The 18,689-nt window shown below is 43.4% G+C and overlaps 1 protein-coding gene across 3 annotated transcripts in view; it reads right to left on the bottom strand.

The window, feature by feature from the left end:
• The window catches only part of FSD2 (fibronectin type III and SPRY domain containing 2), a 23,471-nt gene extending 4,782 nt beyond the window's left edge, over nt 1–18,689 (bottom strand). The window contains exons 1-11 of one of the 3 annotated variants that reach the window (XM_083850693.1): nt 15,759–18,689; nt 13,353–14,131; nt 13,182–13,277; nt 11,922–12,155; nt 10,517–10,539; nt 9,438–9,559; nt 8,212–8,367; nt 7,001–7,135; nt 6,381–6,534; nt 4,965–5,098; nt 2,630–2,762 (exon numbers count right to left, since the gene is read on the bottom strand). In XM_083850693.1, the coding sequence (XP_083706819.1) occupies nt 2,630–2,762; nt 4,965–5,098; nt 6,381–6,534; nt 7,001–7,135; nt 8,212–8,367; nt 9,438–9,559; nt 10,517–10,539; nt 11,922–12,155; nt 13,182–13,277; nt 13,353–14,090 (1,925 nt within the window). In that variant the 5' untranslated portion in view covers nt 14,091–14,131; nt 15,759–18,689. The remainder of the gene's footprint in view (nt 1–2,629; nt 2,763–4,964; nt 5,099–6,380; nt 6,535–7,000; nt 7,136–8,211; nt 8,368–9,437; nt 9,560–10,516; nt 10,540–11,921; nt 12,156–13,181; nt 13,278–13,352; nt 14,132–15,758) is intronic. The other 2 variants (XM_083850692.1, XM_083850694.1) reach the window with 2 other exon arrangements.

Genomic DNA, 18,689 nt, shown 5'->3' with positions numbered 1-18,689 from the left:
GCTTTGGTTCAGAAGAAGTGGATAGTCTATTAACTGTCATTGCTGCATCAAAGGGCATAGCAGGTTTCAAAACACACCTAAAGTTTTGGATGTGGAGTCACAGCCTGTATATTTCTGAGGTAGGATTGTCTGAGGATGTAAATTACAGAGACAAAGGATGTTGCTGGCTCAGCTCATCTACCTCCAGGTAATATCGAGAAATAACTGCACTCAGCATGCTGAGGGCCTGATGTGTAACAACAGGCACAGCAAGGGTGGGCTGTACTTTGTGCCACCCCGGCAGCAATCATGTAAAGTAAGTGTACAGTTCATTAGAAGTGCATGTGTATGTCCTGGGAATAGCTTAAAGGCTGCTGAAATTGAGCCTGAGAGAGGCTGTGCTGCTACAGCCTGAAAAGGAATGATGCAAAATGGATGGGCAAACATCTGTGAACAAAATATTACCATAGTAATGAGGGTTGCAAAGCCACTAAGGCAAACCTGAATCAGACTGCAGGAGCTGCTGTGGCTAGGAAACACATAAGCCTTTTGGAGATCGTGTAAACTTTAGTAAGAAGAGTTTGCTACATAATCTCCTTGTGTGGACATTAGTCATTTCAACTTGAGGGCTTTTTTATTTTTTTTCACAGCATCTGGGCATGAGAGAGGCTTCTGAGAGTTCACAGTGGCATCAAAAACAGCCTCAGAGTTCAGAATGAGATGAGTGCCAGCTCTGGCTGCTTATGTGAAACATAAAAGCACCCTGTGGAAGGGTGGATGAAATCCCATTTAGGATCATCATGATGACATTGCATTTCCATGAAGGGGCTGAGTTGTGAGCACGTATGGCCCTGTGTCTGCAGATGCCTGTGCTGCTTCTATGTTGTTTCTGTGGTGCTGACTGGAAACTGCTGCATTTTGGCAAGATGAGGCTCTCACTTTAATGGCAAAGGGCCTAATTCTGTTTCAAAACCAAAATCTGTAGGCCCAAATAACATGAGCTAAGCAAAGAGTTGACCAATTCAGCCATATTTTTCAGCAAGGAATAAGTATTTGTATCCCTCTCCTTTTTTTTTGGCATTTGCTTTGGTGCATAATACCTGTTCAAATTTAGCTCAGGGTGCCCAACATGTAAGTAGATTTACACGTAATTGTGGCTGTCTGCACCTGTAATCCTCTTTGCTAACTTGCATTGACTTCCATGGGATGCTTAAGTTCCAAAGATTAACTAGGGAGAGAGATTTCAGCTCACAAAATCAGTGACAGCTGCTGAAAGCCCCATTACCATAGAACCATGGAGTGGGTTGGGTTGGAAGGGACCTTAAAGCCCGCCTAATTCCAACCCCCTGCCATGGGCAGGGACACCTCCCACTAGACCAGGTAGCTCAAAGCCCCATCCAGCCTGGCTTGGTGTCATCAGCAAACTTGCTGAGGGTGCACTCCATGGCACTGTCCATGTCGCTGACCAAGATGTTAAACAGTGCTGGTCCCCACAACGACCCCTGAGGAACACCCTTCATTGCTGGTCTCCACCTGGACATTGAGCTGTTGACCACAACTCTTTGAGTGCGACCATCCAGCCAATTCCTTACCCACCGAGTGGTCCATCCAGCAAATCTACATCTCTCCAATTTAGAGACAAAGATAATCATGGGGAGCAGTGTCAAATGCTTTGCACAAGTCCAGGTAGATGATGTCGCTTTCTCATCCCCTTTCCACCAACGCAGTAGCCCCATCGTAGAAGGCCACCAGATTTGTCAGGCACAACCTGCTCCCAGTGAAGCCATGTTGGCTATCACCTCCTTATTTTCCATGTTCCATTAGACACTTCCTGGCATTTATTTTAAAAATGCCTGTGCTCTGTACTACACAAGTCCTTTTCAAAGAAGAGGCTCAGGTGCCCAAAGCAGCAATTTTATTTTTTTTCTGCCTGTCCTGTAGTATTCACTGTAGTGAACAAGTTTTATGTAAGATGCATTGAGTGGCTTCCATTGAACAGAGCTCTATGAAAACAGCTCCCAGATCACAATGTGTGCAAATGAGACCAAGGAAGGGTGGGCAGACTCTCATGCACATTATGTTTAAGGCTGCATCACCTTGGCAGCTTGCAGAAGAAGGGGCAGGGGCAAGGGAGAAACAGCCAGCAGAGAGTAGCAGCTCCTCGAGTCTTGGAAATCTGCAAGTGCTAAATCACTATAATTAAAGAGAGCCTAATAATTATGAAGATTATTTTAAGATTTTTAAAGAGTAAATGGGTTTTGATTTATTTTTTTTGGTGACATTTATCTAGGTTCTTTGGGCTTTGTAAGGAATTAAATGGGGAGAAGTTGGTGCACACATCACACAAAGAGATATGGCGTAGGTTAAAATAAATCTGATTTTCTAAAAGGTATTTTATAGTCCTTTAAAAATACCTCTGGATATGTTTACAGTTGTCTAAAATTGAAGACAACCATAATCATTTGTGCAAAAACCAAGACGGAAAAATCTACTGCGTGGTCTGGAAGTTTTACTTGATCGGTGCCTGGCTTGGAGGTGAGAAGAGCTGCAATACCAGCACACCTTTTTAGTGGAGTTAAATTCACGGTAGGGGTGTGTGAAGCAGCCACAAACCATACACATTAGTTGCAACTGAAATAATTTTGTGTACCTTGTAAAGCTGTTATCATAGACGGGCAGATCGCACTCCAGGTTTTCCAGTTCATCACAGGCAATTGTAAATCCATCATCTAGGATTGCCAATAAAGGATGGGCTGTGTCCTCATTAAGACAGAAGTAGGTGCCTGCGAGGGAGAAGAATGTTTGAGAACTCCAGCAACTCCTTATGGCATTGTGGTTTGCAGCAAGGGTGTGGAGGAAATGTTAGGATCCACAGAAAGATTAACAGCATTCTGGAAGGAATCTGGCTGACACTGAGAGGACAAGGTTGTCCATTTTCAGATTTTTCAAATAAACGGGTGTTAAAGGAGCAACTTACAGCTTAACACTGTTTAGTAACAGCCTTGTGAAAAGCAGAAAATGGGCCTTAGCCTAGTTTTAAATCCAGCCAAGGCTCAAAGCTGCAGGCATTTCACAGGAAGCAGCTATTCAGAGATGACAGCTCCTTCCTGCAACAGACTGTCCAATTCCGTCATCTTCCTCAGAGCTGAAGTAATATATTTTTAATCACTGAAAGGAAAAGGCAGAGGTTTAAAGGCCTCTCCATGGCCCCACTCATCCACGTAAACGCTGGGCACACTGAAGAGGAGGGATGACTACAAAAGTGCCACACGCAGCACCCCAGTGTGGGGCTCATTCCCCAGAGGCCACCCAGTTCAGCCTCCCCCACCCACCTGTCTTCACGGAGCGCGGGCTGGATGTGACTGATGCTAGCAGCCCTCTGAGAGCCTTCCCCAGCAGGGGACTGCTGTGAAAGCTGCCACAACGCCCCCAGCAGTGCGTGCCCAACTCTGTCCAGGAGTTGTGAGGCTTGGCAGAGAGCTGCTTGCCCAACACAGCAAGCACCCCTCCTGCTTCAGCAGCTCCTGCTCAGAGCAGCCCTCAGAGAGGCAGGTCAGCTACGCCAGCCCAAGATGAAAGCACTTCTGCCTCGCCACCTTTGGAGACATCATGAAGCATGTCTGGCACACGGTGCTCAGCTGAGCAGGCACCGGCATCACAGATGCTGTTGGTAGTTCGTGTTTGTGCATCAGCCCCAGCAAGGAGGAACCAAAGGTCATTCCCAGCGCTGGAGGTGTGCGCTTGCAGCTGACAGAACAATGTGCATCGGCTGTTTACATAATGTAGGCTCTGAGAAGATAAATCTCTCTGTGCTAATCCCAAATTAAATCATTGTAATCAAAGTGCAGTTACTTCAAAGCAAATACAACACAAACTGACAGCACAATTATAGGCATGTGCTGCTGAAAACAAACATATGCTGTGCTAGCAAAAATGGTAATCTCAAATACTGAGTTTGATTTGAGTAGCTAAAATAGACACAAACAATAGTAACATGAGTCCTCCTCTCTGGGGATGTAAGAGCGATTGTTTCTTTTCTGGGGTGTCACCAACATGTAGCAGACAGATGTGTAACTGAAATGCAGCCAGAGCTGTGTTAAAGCTTGTTCGGGGACTAACGTCTTGCATGGGTGTGTGGTCAGCCTGCTGAATAAGCAAAATTTGCAAATCTCACACATGAGGTAAGTGCAAAAGAGAGACAGGTACGGTGTGAGTGCATCTGTGAGTGTCATGGGAGGTTTGAGACACCCCAGTGAAGTTGCAGCATCATTATAGCAATGTTAAAGATGAAAATGGGTGTCTGTAATTATAAGGCACTAAAATGAGCTCTGATTAGAGGTTGGGAGGTGCAAGGGCTTCCAACTTCCCCTTGGCAGAGAAGCTTAATGCTTGTCCAGTGTGGCACTAAGAGCAGAGAGGATAATACAATACTGTGACAGTTACCAAAACCCAAAACTTCCAGCTGAAAGATGGACCACCTTTTTCCAACAAATAAAGAAATCAGCCTTCAGAGCTTCCCCCAGCCAAGCAGGAGATGTGCTAATATAGACACAGGAAGGCTTCACATACCTACGTTACTCTGGAAAGTGCTGACTGCCTCAGTTATACCTTCCAGCAGCAGCATTCAAGGTAATCTCTGAAGTAAACTGAAATCACACCTCAGCTTTCTTCCCTGGTGTGTCAGTACTTGGCGAGCTGGTGATATCTGGGGGCACTGGGCTGATCTACTCCTTTAAAATGTTTAGAAATTAGAAATTTTCAAGTCTCAAATGAACTGGGCAAAAAAATGTTTTTGAATAACAGAGCTAAAGCAATGCACTTATTGTTACGAAAAGACTTTTTTCATTTCTAAAACTTTACCAGATGCGTAATTAGATGTAAGAGATTAGGACCTGATCCAGACACCATTGGAGCCAGCAGGAAGCTTTCTGTTGGGAGAGTAGATGCTATGGCAAGCTGCGGGAGTTATCCAAGCTGCACAGTACCTGTGGTGTGTATCAGGACAGGCTCACTTCTTTCACTGGAACCACCCAGGTTTAAGGCTCTAACACAGATGCGATAGCTTTGTATTGGCTGGAGGTGAATTAGGACTTCACAGTTAGGAATCCCAACAATAGATCTATAGAAAATAAATCCGAGGAAAATGATAGGGTAGAGAACAAAGGTGGGCCTTTGAGATTATTTTTCTGAACAACAGAGAAGAAATTACATGATCGGCTTCTCTTATAACCTTCAACAAGATTTCAGCTTTTCTAGTAAGAGTTGCCAGCAGTAAGAGAGACTCTGAGATTTTTACATTTGTTTCTACGCTTTTCCCCATGCCCTGTATATTCATTTTCCATTAACAATTATACAATTAAGTTTACTGAAAGGAATGTTTATAAAGGTGAATTCCTACAAAAGTAAAACAAATTTTAACTTTGCTTCTTGTAAGTTGTCACATCCAGTTCCTAACAGAAGCTGCTGCCAAAACAGAGGATAGGGAGAAAATATTATCTCATTTGACTGCTCACAAGTAGGCACCATAACTTGAATTTTTATATTTAAGCTTGATATGGAAAGATATTTCTGCAACTCTAAAATGGGAAATGTCCTTAAACCATTTCCAGCAGAGAGTAAAATTGAAAAAATACCACAGGCTGTTCATCGATAGTGTGCAAACACAGAAATCAAGTTCTTTTAAATAATTTGTTATGAAATATTCACACAACCATCACTTACAATTGCATCTAATTATTTAAATTCCATTTAAATTTCCCATATACTTAATAGTTAATGGATGAACTAACATATACAGCTTGTTTTTCAGGGAGAGAGAGAGGATATTTCAATGCCATTGTAACAGAGCTAGACTTTTGTGATAGGATATTATGATTTTTATACACTTCTTCCTTTTGGCTGGGCTAAGTCATAGTGAAAAAAGGAAGAGCAGATTCACAGATGTATTCTTTCACCATACGCTGAGATACTGAAATGCAGAACTAACCCAGCTGCTCATTCCTTGCAGTGCCACTCTGGAACCTCCACAGCCAAGTAGTTTGGGGCTGACTTTAGTCCAATACATTTTTTAAGAATCAAAAGCTTGAATACGTGTGCCTGATCCTGTTACTGATAATGTCAGTATTGGTATTTCCTAATCACAACGGAGATTTTCTACTCCCTACCCCAGGCAAATCAAATCACAGGTACTAAAATGCTTCTTGTGGCACAATTCATTTCTTCAGCCCTGTATGGTCCACAGTTCCCCAGAGGTTGTTCTGCACATCCTTGGGCTTGCACATTTCTGAACACATTGTCTTAGGCTTTTGACCAAAGGGTCCTTTCTTAGTGCTACCTGATATCACATGACTTTAAATGGTTTACTCTCTACAGGCTGTAAACTTGATAGAATAGTGACTCACTCAGTAATAGTGTCGTCATTTTCTTCATCTGTCAGCTTGGACAATTCGACCATGTAGGAATCAACGGGGTTAATGTCTCTAGATTCCCAGCACACCAGTGCTGCATTTTCACAACTTCGTATCTTTTTACTCTTAATTATAGGTGGTGAAGGAGCTAAAAAGTAGGCAAAAGAGCAATTTAAGTAATTGCTTGAAGATGTTTGCAACAAGCTTGCTTGAAGACATTTGCAACAAGCATGCTTGAAAGATTTTTAAAACATATAGCAAAGTTGCTTACTCAATATTATATGGTTAAAGAAATCTGCTTCCCCCATGAACGATAAACAGCAGGCAGGGTGTTTAGCAGTACTATTCAAAAACTTCATTTGGACTATAAAGGTTCCAAGATAATTAGTCAGAAAAGGGATGTATAACCTGTCTCTATGCATGCTCATTCTATTTCTGTCATTGTTTTTATCTTTGCCATAAAAGTTCATCCCTTCTCTGCTCTAAGATGTCAAAGGACTCTGGAATGAGTGCTTCAAGGTCTCACTCTGACCTGCATTACTGACATAAAGTCCAGAGACTACCGTGGATTTCACTATGAAGATCCCATAGTCATATGAGCAAAATACATTTACCTGTTACATAAACAGCTCTTTCACTTGGTGGACTGATGCCAGAAGCATTTAAAGCACTGACCCAAAACTCGTATTGTGTATTTGGCAAGAGATTAGTAATGGTGCAGTAAGTTTCTTTGACTTTTAGCACATGCTCTGAAATGGAAAAAAAAACAAAGCATTTACAGTGTCTTTACAGTTACCTGCCCTTCCCCAAGGCCTCATCAAATAATAGGAGTTGCAGTTTATTGTTTTGTGTGATGAGTTCAAGAGCTCCTTTGCTCCCTACTCTGATTTGGCTGCTTCACCATGCCTTCCTCTAAGAACTGACAAATTGGATAATGCATCAGCTTCTGCAGGAGCAACATCACTCAGAAAAAAGAAAAAACACAAACAAACAAACAAACAAAAAATACTGAAAGGTAGGTCAACCACCCATCACTGATTATTTTTTTTAAAAGACCCTGCACGTTACCACTCTGGGGATGCTATCCGTTCAGCTCTCCCCAGCAGTGGACAAGAGCTGAAGCAATTTCAATACTATCTTCTTCATTCTTTGTTTTATAAAATTTGTACAGTTCTGCTTTTCTTTCTGAACTGGCCATTTGGCACTGTATAGGCTTCCGCTTATATCTGAGAAGTGTCTGGGTGTTTGCAGTAAAGGTTCTGAAACATTACTATTAGAAAATGCAGTTTTATCATAAAGCTGAGACATTTTAGAATGGTTCTGTGATTCTTTTTTGGGTGTTGTGGGTGTTGGGGAGTTGCAACCTATTATTAGCATTGAGATAAACTGTAAAATGACTGTGGGGGTTTAAGTGGGCGTGCCGATAATAGGATGATTTGCTTTCTAAAAATACCGTGCTTTGCACTGGATGCGGTGTATGTGTGTCTGCTGCAGTGTCTGCCCCTCAGGAAAGGAAATGCTTCTATTGGGACCTGACTGCATCCACTGCCCCTCCTTCCCACTCCTGCTATCCCAGCTGCTCCCATGGTCCTGTCTTTGCTCCTGCGATGGGTCCTGATGCAGCTGGCAGCACGACAGACCTGGCAGGGAAAGTGTAACAAAGCTGGAAGCAGGAGCTGCGGTGGCATATATGACATTTTGGTGGCAGACAGAGTAGCCACTGAAGGTGAACTGATTGCTACAGCAAGGTCCGGAGGCACTTTGGAACAAGCTGTTTTTGACAGTGGGGACCAAGGTTTTCGCCTTGGGTCTCAGCCTCCTGTACCTGCTTGCTCGTCACCATGCCTCTCATTGCTCACTGGTTTGTAGCACAGCTGGTAGCACTCGACAGTGTCATCTGAGAAGAGGCCCCAGCAAACTCTCAGTGAAGTGCCAGTCGCTGCATTGGGAGCCTGGGGATTGATCACAGGGGCACAAGGAGCTGCAGAGGGGAAAACAGATCGGTTTTTGAATGTATGTGAAGCATGATCTGTTGTTGACAAGCAAACACTTCTCCCACAAAAGCGTAAACACAAAGCCTAGGCATTGAGTGGAGTCACATTCCTCTCACACGGAGAAGAGTTAGGAGCTGACCCAGTAAATAGCTGGAGATGATCATCAGGTCTCTGGTGTACAAACTCATCTTTCTTCAAATCAAAATCAGAACAACAAAATAACAAAAACCTCAGCTCACTCTTTCTCTGTAAACTTCACCACCCCGTCTCTGAGAGCTTCTGTTCCCCAGCCAGCTAGTACAGCCCTGCAAGAGCAGCATCTAACAGGCACTGCACCCCTGGGGGCCAGCCCTGCTGCTGAAGATCCTCTGGAGGAAAGACAAATGAAAAGCTGTCCAACAAAGGGTCAGCAGCACAAGTGAGCAAGCGGCAAATGCTATTTTACTTTTAAAAACCACAGTGTATGGGCAGGAAAAAAATGCATATTGTCTGATTATTTCTGACTATTTGTGGTGTGCCAGAAAAGGTTTACTCTCTCAAATTTTCATTTTTTTTTTTTATCATTAGGAATTTATTTGGATTTTGCTTTGTTTCCCGTGGGTGACAGGAAAACATTTACTAAATAGCAGAGAAACAAAGCACTGAAATCTAGTTATTGAGAGAAGCTGGAGAGATTGTATAATTGGTATTGTTCTGGTATCCCTCTCTGCTTTATTCAAGTAACTACAAGGAAAGACAAGTTATCACCAGCTCAGCATGCCTGACCCTTCCTCAAAAAGGTGGGTGGCTTTGTGAGTCCTCTAGGAAATCATCCAGCAAAAGCAGGGAACTAGAAAGTTCTGGTAGTTTTATACTAAAAACAAGTGAAAAAAAATACAGAAATAGCTTCCAGAGTCTCTGCATATATAGGCAAACTAAAAATATCTAGAGGGCAAGCTAGGGAGAAGCTAACTCTGCCTTTGCAGTTCTCCTTTAAAAGAAGTGATAGAATTCTTTTTAATACATATACTTAATTGAATGTAAATAGGTTTAAATAATAATCAGATAGGAAGAGTACCTGGAATAGTATTAATAGAGTTCATTAGTTGTTCAACTTCTGAGAAATCTATGATGCGCTTTTCAAATTCTGGCAGTGTTGAAAGCTCTAAATCCACTTCTTTCTTTAAGAATTCTTCCAGTCTATAACATAAGAAAAAATGTCTAATTAGAAGCACCACAGTGTTGGAGATACCATTCTATGATATCTATTGTTTAGAGGACAGGAACAGCAAGCTCATCAATCAAAATCAACATCTGTTTCCTTAAAACAATGTTTCCATAGCTGTTTAAAGCTCAGCCTTCCCATGCCCTTTGCTTGGGTGTGTGGCCACATCAGATCAGTGTCCAAGATGCCAAACGCAAGCAGCTGGATGCAGATGGGACTGAGGGACCATGCTTTGCGTGGCCTGTGCTGCCACAGAGCAGGTGCGTGAGATTTTCCCCTAGTGCCCCTCTGCTCCTTGACTTTCATCTCATTTTTTTGATGACTCTGTTACCAATTCAGGATCTCTTGGGTTTAGGTGTTGTAACTTTGAAAAAAAGGAGTATCTTTTCTGTATGTTTTCAAAATGTATGCCAATCAATTTAAATATATATATATTGCAAATTATGTAGTCTTGCTTAAGATTTCTTCCAACTGCTTCAACATCTTTCATGATCTGCCTTGAGCACTCACAGCTTGACTTTCTACCCCTCTATATTAATGCATAAATTAGCTTGTTAGTAATCTATTTCGGGTGATTGGTTTTAGGCAGGTATCCAGGTATCCAGGGCCTTTCTATCAAGATCTTTAAGAATCCTGTTTTTCAGTCATTGAAATTGGTTCCTTATGACTCAGCTGAAAACAGGGATTTATTCATGCTCTAACTCTCCTTCTGAGTTTTTTGAAATTGGCTCAAAACTAGTTTTGAGTGTTGAACTTCCTAGAGCAACTTCTTCTGCAGCAGTTTAGACAAGAAATACTAAAGGTTTCCGTAGCTCTAGTAGCTTAGCTAAAATCTGTGTGCCTGAAGGGAATATAGAACATGCAAATATCTACAATAACAGCTCCAATTAGCAAGAAGAAATGTGACACGAAATCCCAAACTGTGATACTACCTGTCAACCATGGTTACTGCTGCCTGTAGAAAAAAAAAGAGAGTGTGTGTTAAAGAAAGAAAAGATATATTTCTTGCATCAGGCCAGAGGAGACTACATCGTGCTGCTGACCTGTCTTACATGTCCCAAATGCAGCCCTTAGGGTGAGCTAATTGGCTCTCGCACAGCTCTAGGAGCAAAGCTCTCTGTAACAGCCCATTCAAATGGACAGGTCATGGGGCATTTACAGTAAGACAACACGCAGCATCAGGCAGGGAGCAGCATCTGCCCAGCTAGACTCTAGACTCTTTCCTTCCTCAATCGCCCACCAGGGAAAGCCAACAACGGTTGGTGAAAATAACATTGTGAACATTGTCTGTACTGGAGGTAGTATGAGCATTGCTACCATAATTTACCCAGCCAAGGGCCACACCAGGAACATCCCAAGAGACCAAAGGCCAGCACTGATGTGCAGTCAGTGCAGCAATTTCTCTCGAAGACTGACATACAGTCCCTGGAGGACCTAAGCAGCTGAGAGCTCATGAGCAAGAGCTATTCACCACTTGGTGCTATGCTGGGGAGAGGAGCCTCAGCCCCACCCCCTGAAAGATTGGAACAGTGGTTATTATGGATGATGTAGAACTGTTTACGAGATAAGGAGAAAATAAGGTTATTCCCAGAGATGCAGAGGAATGGAAAAGTCATCTCATGAAAAGAGTTCATCAGGTTGGGCTGCCCCTGCAAGTCCTTCCATTGGAATGGACAGGAGGTGCTTGAGAGCTTTGTTTACTGTCCAGTTCAGAAGTTGCTGTAACTGTGCTATAGAAATACTCCCACTCACCCGAGTTACAGGACAGTTCACATTAGAGCAATCATTCATCAGCAGTGAAAATTTTATTTTTATTTTTTTCCCTATTATTTTTCTACCTGCTAAGAGAAATAGCTCTTGACACCTCCTCAACAGTGGGATTCATCCGTCACTTTGCAGGCGCTCATAATGTGTTTAGTTTGGAGCCTCCTGTTCAGCTGAGCTGTCCAACAAAATGAGCAAGGAAAAGAAACATCTTCCAAAGTGGAAGCATCAGCCTGCTTCCTGTGAGCCCAAAACAGAGCAAGGGAGCTGAGCCTGCGTGGGGCGATGAACACTGCTAAGTGTTTCCAGAGTTTCCTGAGGCAAGTTTTTTAGAGCTATCTTCTCTCCGAACCCCAGCAAGACTCATAAATCATTGCATATCCAAATGACAAATTTCTGCTGCCGCTGCATTTTGGCCCCATTGTGTTGCCCCACCAAGTCAATGCCCCCATGCCGAGCACCTAGAGCAGTAACAGCACGCAGACTGGGAACCCCAAATACTCTCTAGCAATAAAGTTGCTGTAGACTACCTGCAAGCATTTAGAAGGGGCCTTGACAATCAAAGCTCTTTACCTTCATAAAATTGGCTTTGTCATTTTCCAGGTAAAGCTCCTGGGTTGTGTCTGTCAGCTCCTTACAGGTGTCAAGATGTTCCCCACAGCTGACGAGCTGCCCATATAATGCTTCCAGCTTCCGCCTCTTCTCTTCCCCCAGGGCTTCCAACTGTTCTTCGTACTTCTGAGCAAGCACTTGCACTGCATCGTTGTAATGCACCTCGAAGTTCTGCTCCTGCCTCCCAAAATTCTCCTGCAAGGCATTTGGGGTTTTGTTCCTCGGCATCAGACCCGATCCATAACTCAGTCAATGAAAAATGTTTCTCAGGCCTGCCTAAAATTCTCCTTGACAGTGATGCAATGCCAGTACACAGAAGGTGTTATTTGACTAACTTGCATTTCAGGTGTTCATTCTAATATTTCTCCCCGACTGAGGCACAACAGACTGTCGGATTTGGTTCCAGACATAACAAGAGCATCAGAAATTTTAATAAAAACAATGATGCAAAGCAACTGTCTCCAACCTAAGCCCAGGGAGCACAACTTGGGCTAGATCCTAGCCATAATCTCCCTCGTATTTCTACCTACACAATCAAGCAAATCCTTCCACTAAAGAAACCATGGCAACCCAGTGGGATCCATGGATTCACCGTGGGGGAGCTGAGCAGTTAATGCTGATATCTTCACTTGCTGCTGGAGAAAGCATTAGGAAGGAAGATTAAAGGAGCAGGCAAGGCTTTATTGTCAGCAGCTGCCCACTGCTCAGGCACTGATGTCCTTCTGTGCCACATGCAGCAGAGAAAAGACAGTAGGTGCCTTGAGTTACGGCTTCAATCTGACTTGCTACCGGCTGGACCCCTTCCCCCAGGGCCAAGTTGACATGAGCCACGCAGGAGCACAACCCCTGAAGTGGTGTATCTCGAAGCAGCTGGTCCAAGGGTTTGCCTGGATCTGTAAATGAAACCAAGTGAGCACAAAGCACTGTGGATGGATTAGCTAGATCACAGGTCCTTGGCCACTTAAAACTAAGAAAACCTGGGTGGGTATGGCTTTATTTCTGAATGCAAGTTTTGTGTAAAGGTTTAATGTGGTTTTACCAGTCCACTTAAAAAAACAATTAGGACGAATTTTCCTGAGTACCTCAGTCTAGGCAAACCCCAAGATAACTCTGAGTTCTGGTACTCTAATTACTTACCCCATTAACAACTGAATACTGTGACTCTGCTAAATCCGTTCACGCCCCAGTACCAAAGTGTTAGCCCAAGGAGAAATGCCTTACCTCTACAGTGATGAAGATTTCTTCCAAGTGACTGGCAAAGTTTTCTATCTGAGCAATCTGTTCTTCCAATTTGCACATGTTTTTATGAATCTCCTCCTACCAGAAAAACCCAGCATGAGTCTCAGCATGTCCAACCACTGTTTTAGAGGCACCACAGCACACTTGTCTTACCTTCTCACTCTCCACGGCATTGGAGAGCTGAGCCACCTCATGATCTCTGTGCTCACCAAACAGTTTGTCAAAGGCTCGGATTGGCGTCTTGCAGGTAGAGCAAAAAACATCTGCTGTTTCCTCCTCCTCGCTGACAGCCTGGCTGCTCCGCTCATCTGACATGCCACCGCTGCTAAGCCCCTCTCTGGACCACATGTGGCTCTCGGCGTCATCCTCTGCTATGGCTTTGCTCTGATCTTCATCTTGAGAAGCCTCGCCAGGAAGTCCCTGTTGCTTGGTACTTTGATCTTTTACTGGAGAGCTGCTTTTTGACGCACTGTATACAGAGCCTTGCGATCCTGCTTTTTGTGTGTGAGCCGGTGGCCATCTTCTCTCCACCGTCTCCAGATGTCCTCCAAGAAGCGCAAGCTCTTTTTCTTTATCCTCATCAAGCCCATACATCTTGGCCAGCTCTGCAACCTCCTTTTCCAAGTCATATCCAGCTTCTTGTGAGTGCTGAATTTTTTCACTGCTCAATGCAGGTTCCTTTCTGCTATTCCCCCGAGATCTGTCTGCTTGACCAGATGGCTCCTCGGGAAAGATATCAAACCTTTCCTTTGATCCATAAAGATCCATGTGATAAAATATCAAGCCTTCAGCCTCAGTCTCACTAGAATCTGCAATTGGTGGGGAACCTGAATGACCAGGCAGCTGGCCACTAGTTTCATACTGTCTTGCACTGCCAGATCTGGCTGACATTGGTATCCTCAGTGAGGCTTTTGAGATGACAAGTCTCAGTCCTGTAAAAGAAAATAAAGATCCTTAGCTACATACTTTGATTTCAAGCATGAGTTTTTCTTGCTTAAAAATGTATTGATGGAATAGGTTTGTCTGAGGACTGCTCAGGGCCTGGAATTATTCATGGGAAAAACCAAAGCATAATTTCCTAACAGGATGCTTGGCTTTTCTTGCCTCTGTGTCTTTGGTGTGTATCCTGTGTTTTCTGAGTGGCTCGTCTGTGACCCTGACACCCAATTTCCTAACTGTGGAGTAGTCCTGTCTTCAGCTCAACACTGTGACTGTGCTTCAGGTGTCTTATGCAGTTGGAGGTGGGCTGGTTTGCAGTCTGTTCACCCTTCAGCTGCTGGCAAGCACTGTTTTTGTACTGTCACTCAGGCATCCTGTAGGAAGCCCTCTCTTGTGACCACAAATGCCCCATAATACATTAGCAAATGACCTGAAAATTCCTGTTCTAGAATTTTCAAGTGATCATTCTTGAAATTGAAACTTGACGTTTCTTTTAACTTTATTCTGACTCCTGGTCTCCAAACCTTTCTATAAAACAGGGATACATACTGCCCTTTGGGGGTTCACAGGTGTTGTGAAAATGTTTTTTTTTTTTTTCATAAATGAAGTTCACAGAAAAAGATCAGTGATGATCCCCATGATAAAGCATAGAGGAAGCAAGGCAGGCCATTGACCCTTGAATTGAGAGAAGTTTGCTCTGACCTGGAGCTTGCACACTTCATCCATCCTGTGCAATGTGGGAGGTGTGAAAAGAGCACGTGGATGTGAAATGCAAAGCTGTATGATAAAGCAGATGCATGTGGGACAACATTAAAGGTACACAGGCAATCTTAATGCTGACTCCCAAAGCCCACTCCTTCCCACCCTCCCACTATTAATAACAGTGCATGAAATAATGCTCGTACAGGGAGACCACCTGGTGCTCTGTCAGAGCTGCAATGTTCCCACAGCCCTCCGCTGCTCAACAAAATTGTGGATACAAAACTGCTCAGGTCCATTTTCCTAGAAATTTGCTACTACAATCAACAGAGTTCATGGAAACGTTTCAGCCAAATATTAAGAAATCTATGGTTATATCTATTTCTAACTCAGCGAAACAGATAAAAGCTTTGAAACCACTTTCTCACAGAAAATAAAAAATACAAAGTTCAGTCACTCAAGAAGGTTATCAGAGCTTCTGCAGAAGCTTTCACATAAGCTTTGCTTTCAAACTACTTTTCACAGTCTGTATAGTTTCAAGTACTTGGTGTCACCTCAAATTTATTTAATCAATATTTTATTGATATTCTTGAGGATTACTTAGCTAACAAAGTCAACAAATTCAGTGACTTATTAGAAAGCAACTTTTTGAACCAGTGAAAAATGGTAAGAAACTTTCCACTCTCCGGTTTGATATCAATGACTGAAAGCAGTCCAGCCTCCTGGGGCTGTAAGAAAGCACACAAAGAAGTTCACCGTTGTCTTCTAGCACTGCAAACATGAATGTGAATTCTAGAGCTAGCAATATCTTACTGGATAAAAAACACTGACGTTATGCAGAAATACTATTTATGGTAAAGGTGATAAAATAAATCATGCAAATTCTAACATATTAAACAGAGAAAACGTCTTGAAACATACCAGAAAATGTTGTCTGGCTCCCCGAAAGACTTTTTTTCCCATAATTGTAACAACAAGGCTTCCCTTAGAAGCTACTACTAACTAGAAAAGTGAATTAACAAATATTTCTCCTACCAAAATGAAATTAAATTACATAAATTAGAATGAGCATAATTAAGCTTGTCTGGAACCCTGCTGCCTAAATAAGATTTTCAGATTATGTGTTTACTCAGTTTACAGAGACAGATACAATTACAGTGAAGAATGTTTAAGTCCGTCACCGTCAATTATCAGAAATATACAGCAAACAATGTTACTACCTAAAAACTTGCCTTCTATCTTAAGACGTCATAAATTCTTCTGATAGCTCAGATGACATCAAACTTCACATTTATTTCCCCTAGTAAAAATTAATTCACACAAACGCAATTCCCTGCCACTTTCCTACGACTGCAGTTGGAAGACTTATTGCAGTAACCCTAGACCGCCTCTTTCCTCAGATAGGGACATGCCAGCAATGAGCAATGGCACAAATATAGATGTGCCCCGGCTGTCCTTCAGCAGCATGCTACTTGAGTGTCACCAGGATGAATGTCATCTACTGAGAAACAGCTCTGAAGGTTCCGTGTGATTCCTGGACCTGGAGTACTTGGAACATGCGTACACACCCCCTGCTAAAGCCAGAGCACCCTCTCAGTTTCTGAGCTGGTATTAATAAACCCAGCAGAGTGCAGTCACTGACTCTAGATGTGATTTCCAAGGCTGTGGTTCTAGGCAGGTTATCTTGTGTCAGATACACAGACTGTGCACTCTGCACAAACCAACTCAAACAGATAGACAGATGCATACAGCATTGCTGAACAGTTAAATGTAAGTGTGTGCTGCCCTTGGCGAAAGTCTGTATTAAATGAGCAGAAACTTTACTACTGATTAGAGTTGGAATCAAGATCAGAGTCTAGACAACATATCTAAGAAAATTGAAAAACCACCAGAATTTAGAAAAACACAGAAATCATAGTGTTCCATACACCTGCACATGTACATCATCCAAACCCCATATGTGTATGCTGGACCTTTGTAAAGCTATTTATAGTGAAGAAAATGGCTAATGGCCAAGCCAGGGGAGGGTTTTCACAGGCACGTAACACTTCAGTCTATGCTCAGTAGCGGTTCACCCAATAAAAAATAAGACATATTATTACTGATTATTGTGATTACTGCGATTACTTGAGCTCTATGTACCCACTGCAATCCACAACCCTTGCAGTTGTCCAGAATACAAAACCTTCTGCTTGTGAACTTGCTGGAGAGCTAACCTTGCTGGCAGACTTTTAAGTGTGTTTGAGAACACTGCGGTGTATACATCTTGAGCTCAGGAGACAGTGCAATAGGAAATGTCTATTGCATCTTGACAGAGCTCTGCGTTTTCCTCCATTCCAATTAAACTTCGTGTCATTTCCTCACATTTCTAGCCATGCAATTGTTTGCTGTTTCAGAAAGGAATTACAAGTTAATTATCCATGTAGTCATGATCTCATTACTGCTGACAGTGCCTCTATGATCTGTGAGATCAGAGCAGAAATGATGTTTTCACGTAACTGATGTCGCCTTTGCAGGAATGTTAACATTTATGCTGTCAGACAGATTTTATTAATTTTTCAGATGGGAACTTATTTATGCCTCTGTGCTGTTCATCTACAAAATCTCACAGGCCTTCATCTGTTGAAAAATTAGTAGTGTCAGCTTTACTTCCAAAGACTAGCACATAGCATTTTGTTTACCGTAAATTAAATTCAGCCTTGCACGCAATGCCAGAATGAGAGATATGTGCTAGACAAAAAGCCGCTTCACTTCCCGCTCCCCTCCGAGGCCTGCAGGTCCTTTCATGGGGCCTTCTTGGAGCAGGCCAATGCACGCTGCCATCCTCCTGAAGTCATTCAACTGCCAAGAAAGGGTGGGGTATTTGCGAAGCTGAGGAGCAATCCTCTACAGGACCTGGCCTCATTTGGCACTCCAGTATTGGGGGACCATCTTTTGGGACTGGATTTAGACAAAGCCCCAGAGTTGCCAGCCTGCACGGGAGCGGGGAGCCCGCCCAGGGCAGCCTCAGTGTGGGGAGGCGGTGTGTGGCCTCAGCCACTGGGCACCTCAAATTTTGCACCTCAGGGAAGGAGTGTGGGGTTGTGTTGGTGAAGAAAAGAAGAGAGATTTGGGGGATGGTGGCTGTAGAGAAAGAAGACTGCTGGCACACGGCGGCTTTCTGTGGCTGTGGCCAGGGCAGTGAACAACTGACACCACAGAGGTGCAGGAAGATGGCGGCGGCCCCTGAGGTGCGACCTGCTCCCCTCTCCCTGAGGGAAGGTGGTGGTGCTGCCTCGCACTTGGCTGATGTGTTCTGCCCGCTGCTTTTCACGAAAAAAAACAACTTTTTTATCATTATTTTTATTTAATAAAATTATAGTAAAATAATAATAAATATTATTAAATAATAATTAGTATTAAATACTATAAATAATAAATAATATAAATTATTATTATTATTTTAAATAATAATAAATAATTAATAAAAATAAGAGAGTAGTCAGAGCATTGTAACGGGTTGCCTAGGGAGGTGGTGGAGTCACTGTCCCTGGTGGTGTTCAAGGAAAGGTTGGATGTGGTGCTTAGGGACATGGCTTAGTGGGTGATCTTGGTGGTAGCGGGACAGTTGGACCAGATGAACTTGAAGGTCTTTTCCAACCGTAACGATTCTATGTGGTTTTTTCCACACACCGTGCCTTCATACACGCCTATCCCTCAGCCCTCACTCCCCGGCCCTTCGCCCGCCATTATTTATTTATTTCCACTCCGCTGCGTGAGGCGCCGCTCGCCCCGCCCACCCCCGAAGCCCCGCCCACCCCGCGGAGTCCCCGCCCCCTCGCGGCGCCCCGCCAATGGGAGCGGCGCGCCGTG

The sequence above is a fragment of the Anser anser genome (assembly GCF_964211835.1).
Source record: "Anser anser genome assembly, chromosome: 10".
In the NCBI taxonomy this organism is placed as follows: domain Eukaryota; kingdom Metazoa; phylum Chordata; class Aves; order Anseriformes; family Anatidae; genus Anser; species Anser anser.
This window is presented reverse-complemented; position numbering and strand designations above follow the sequence as displayed.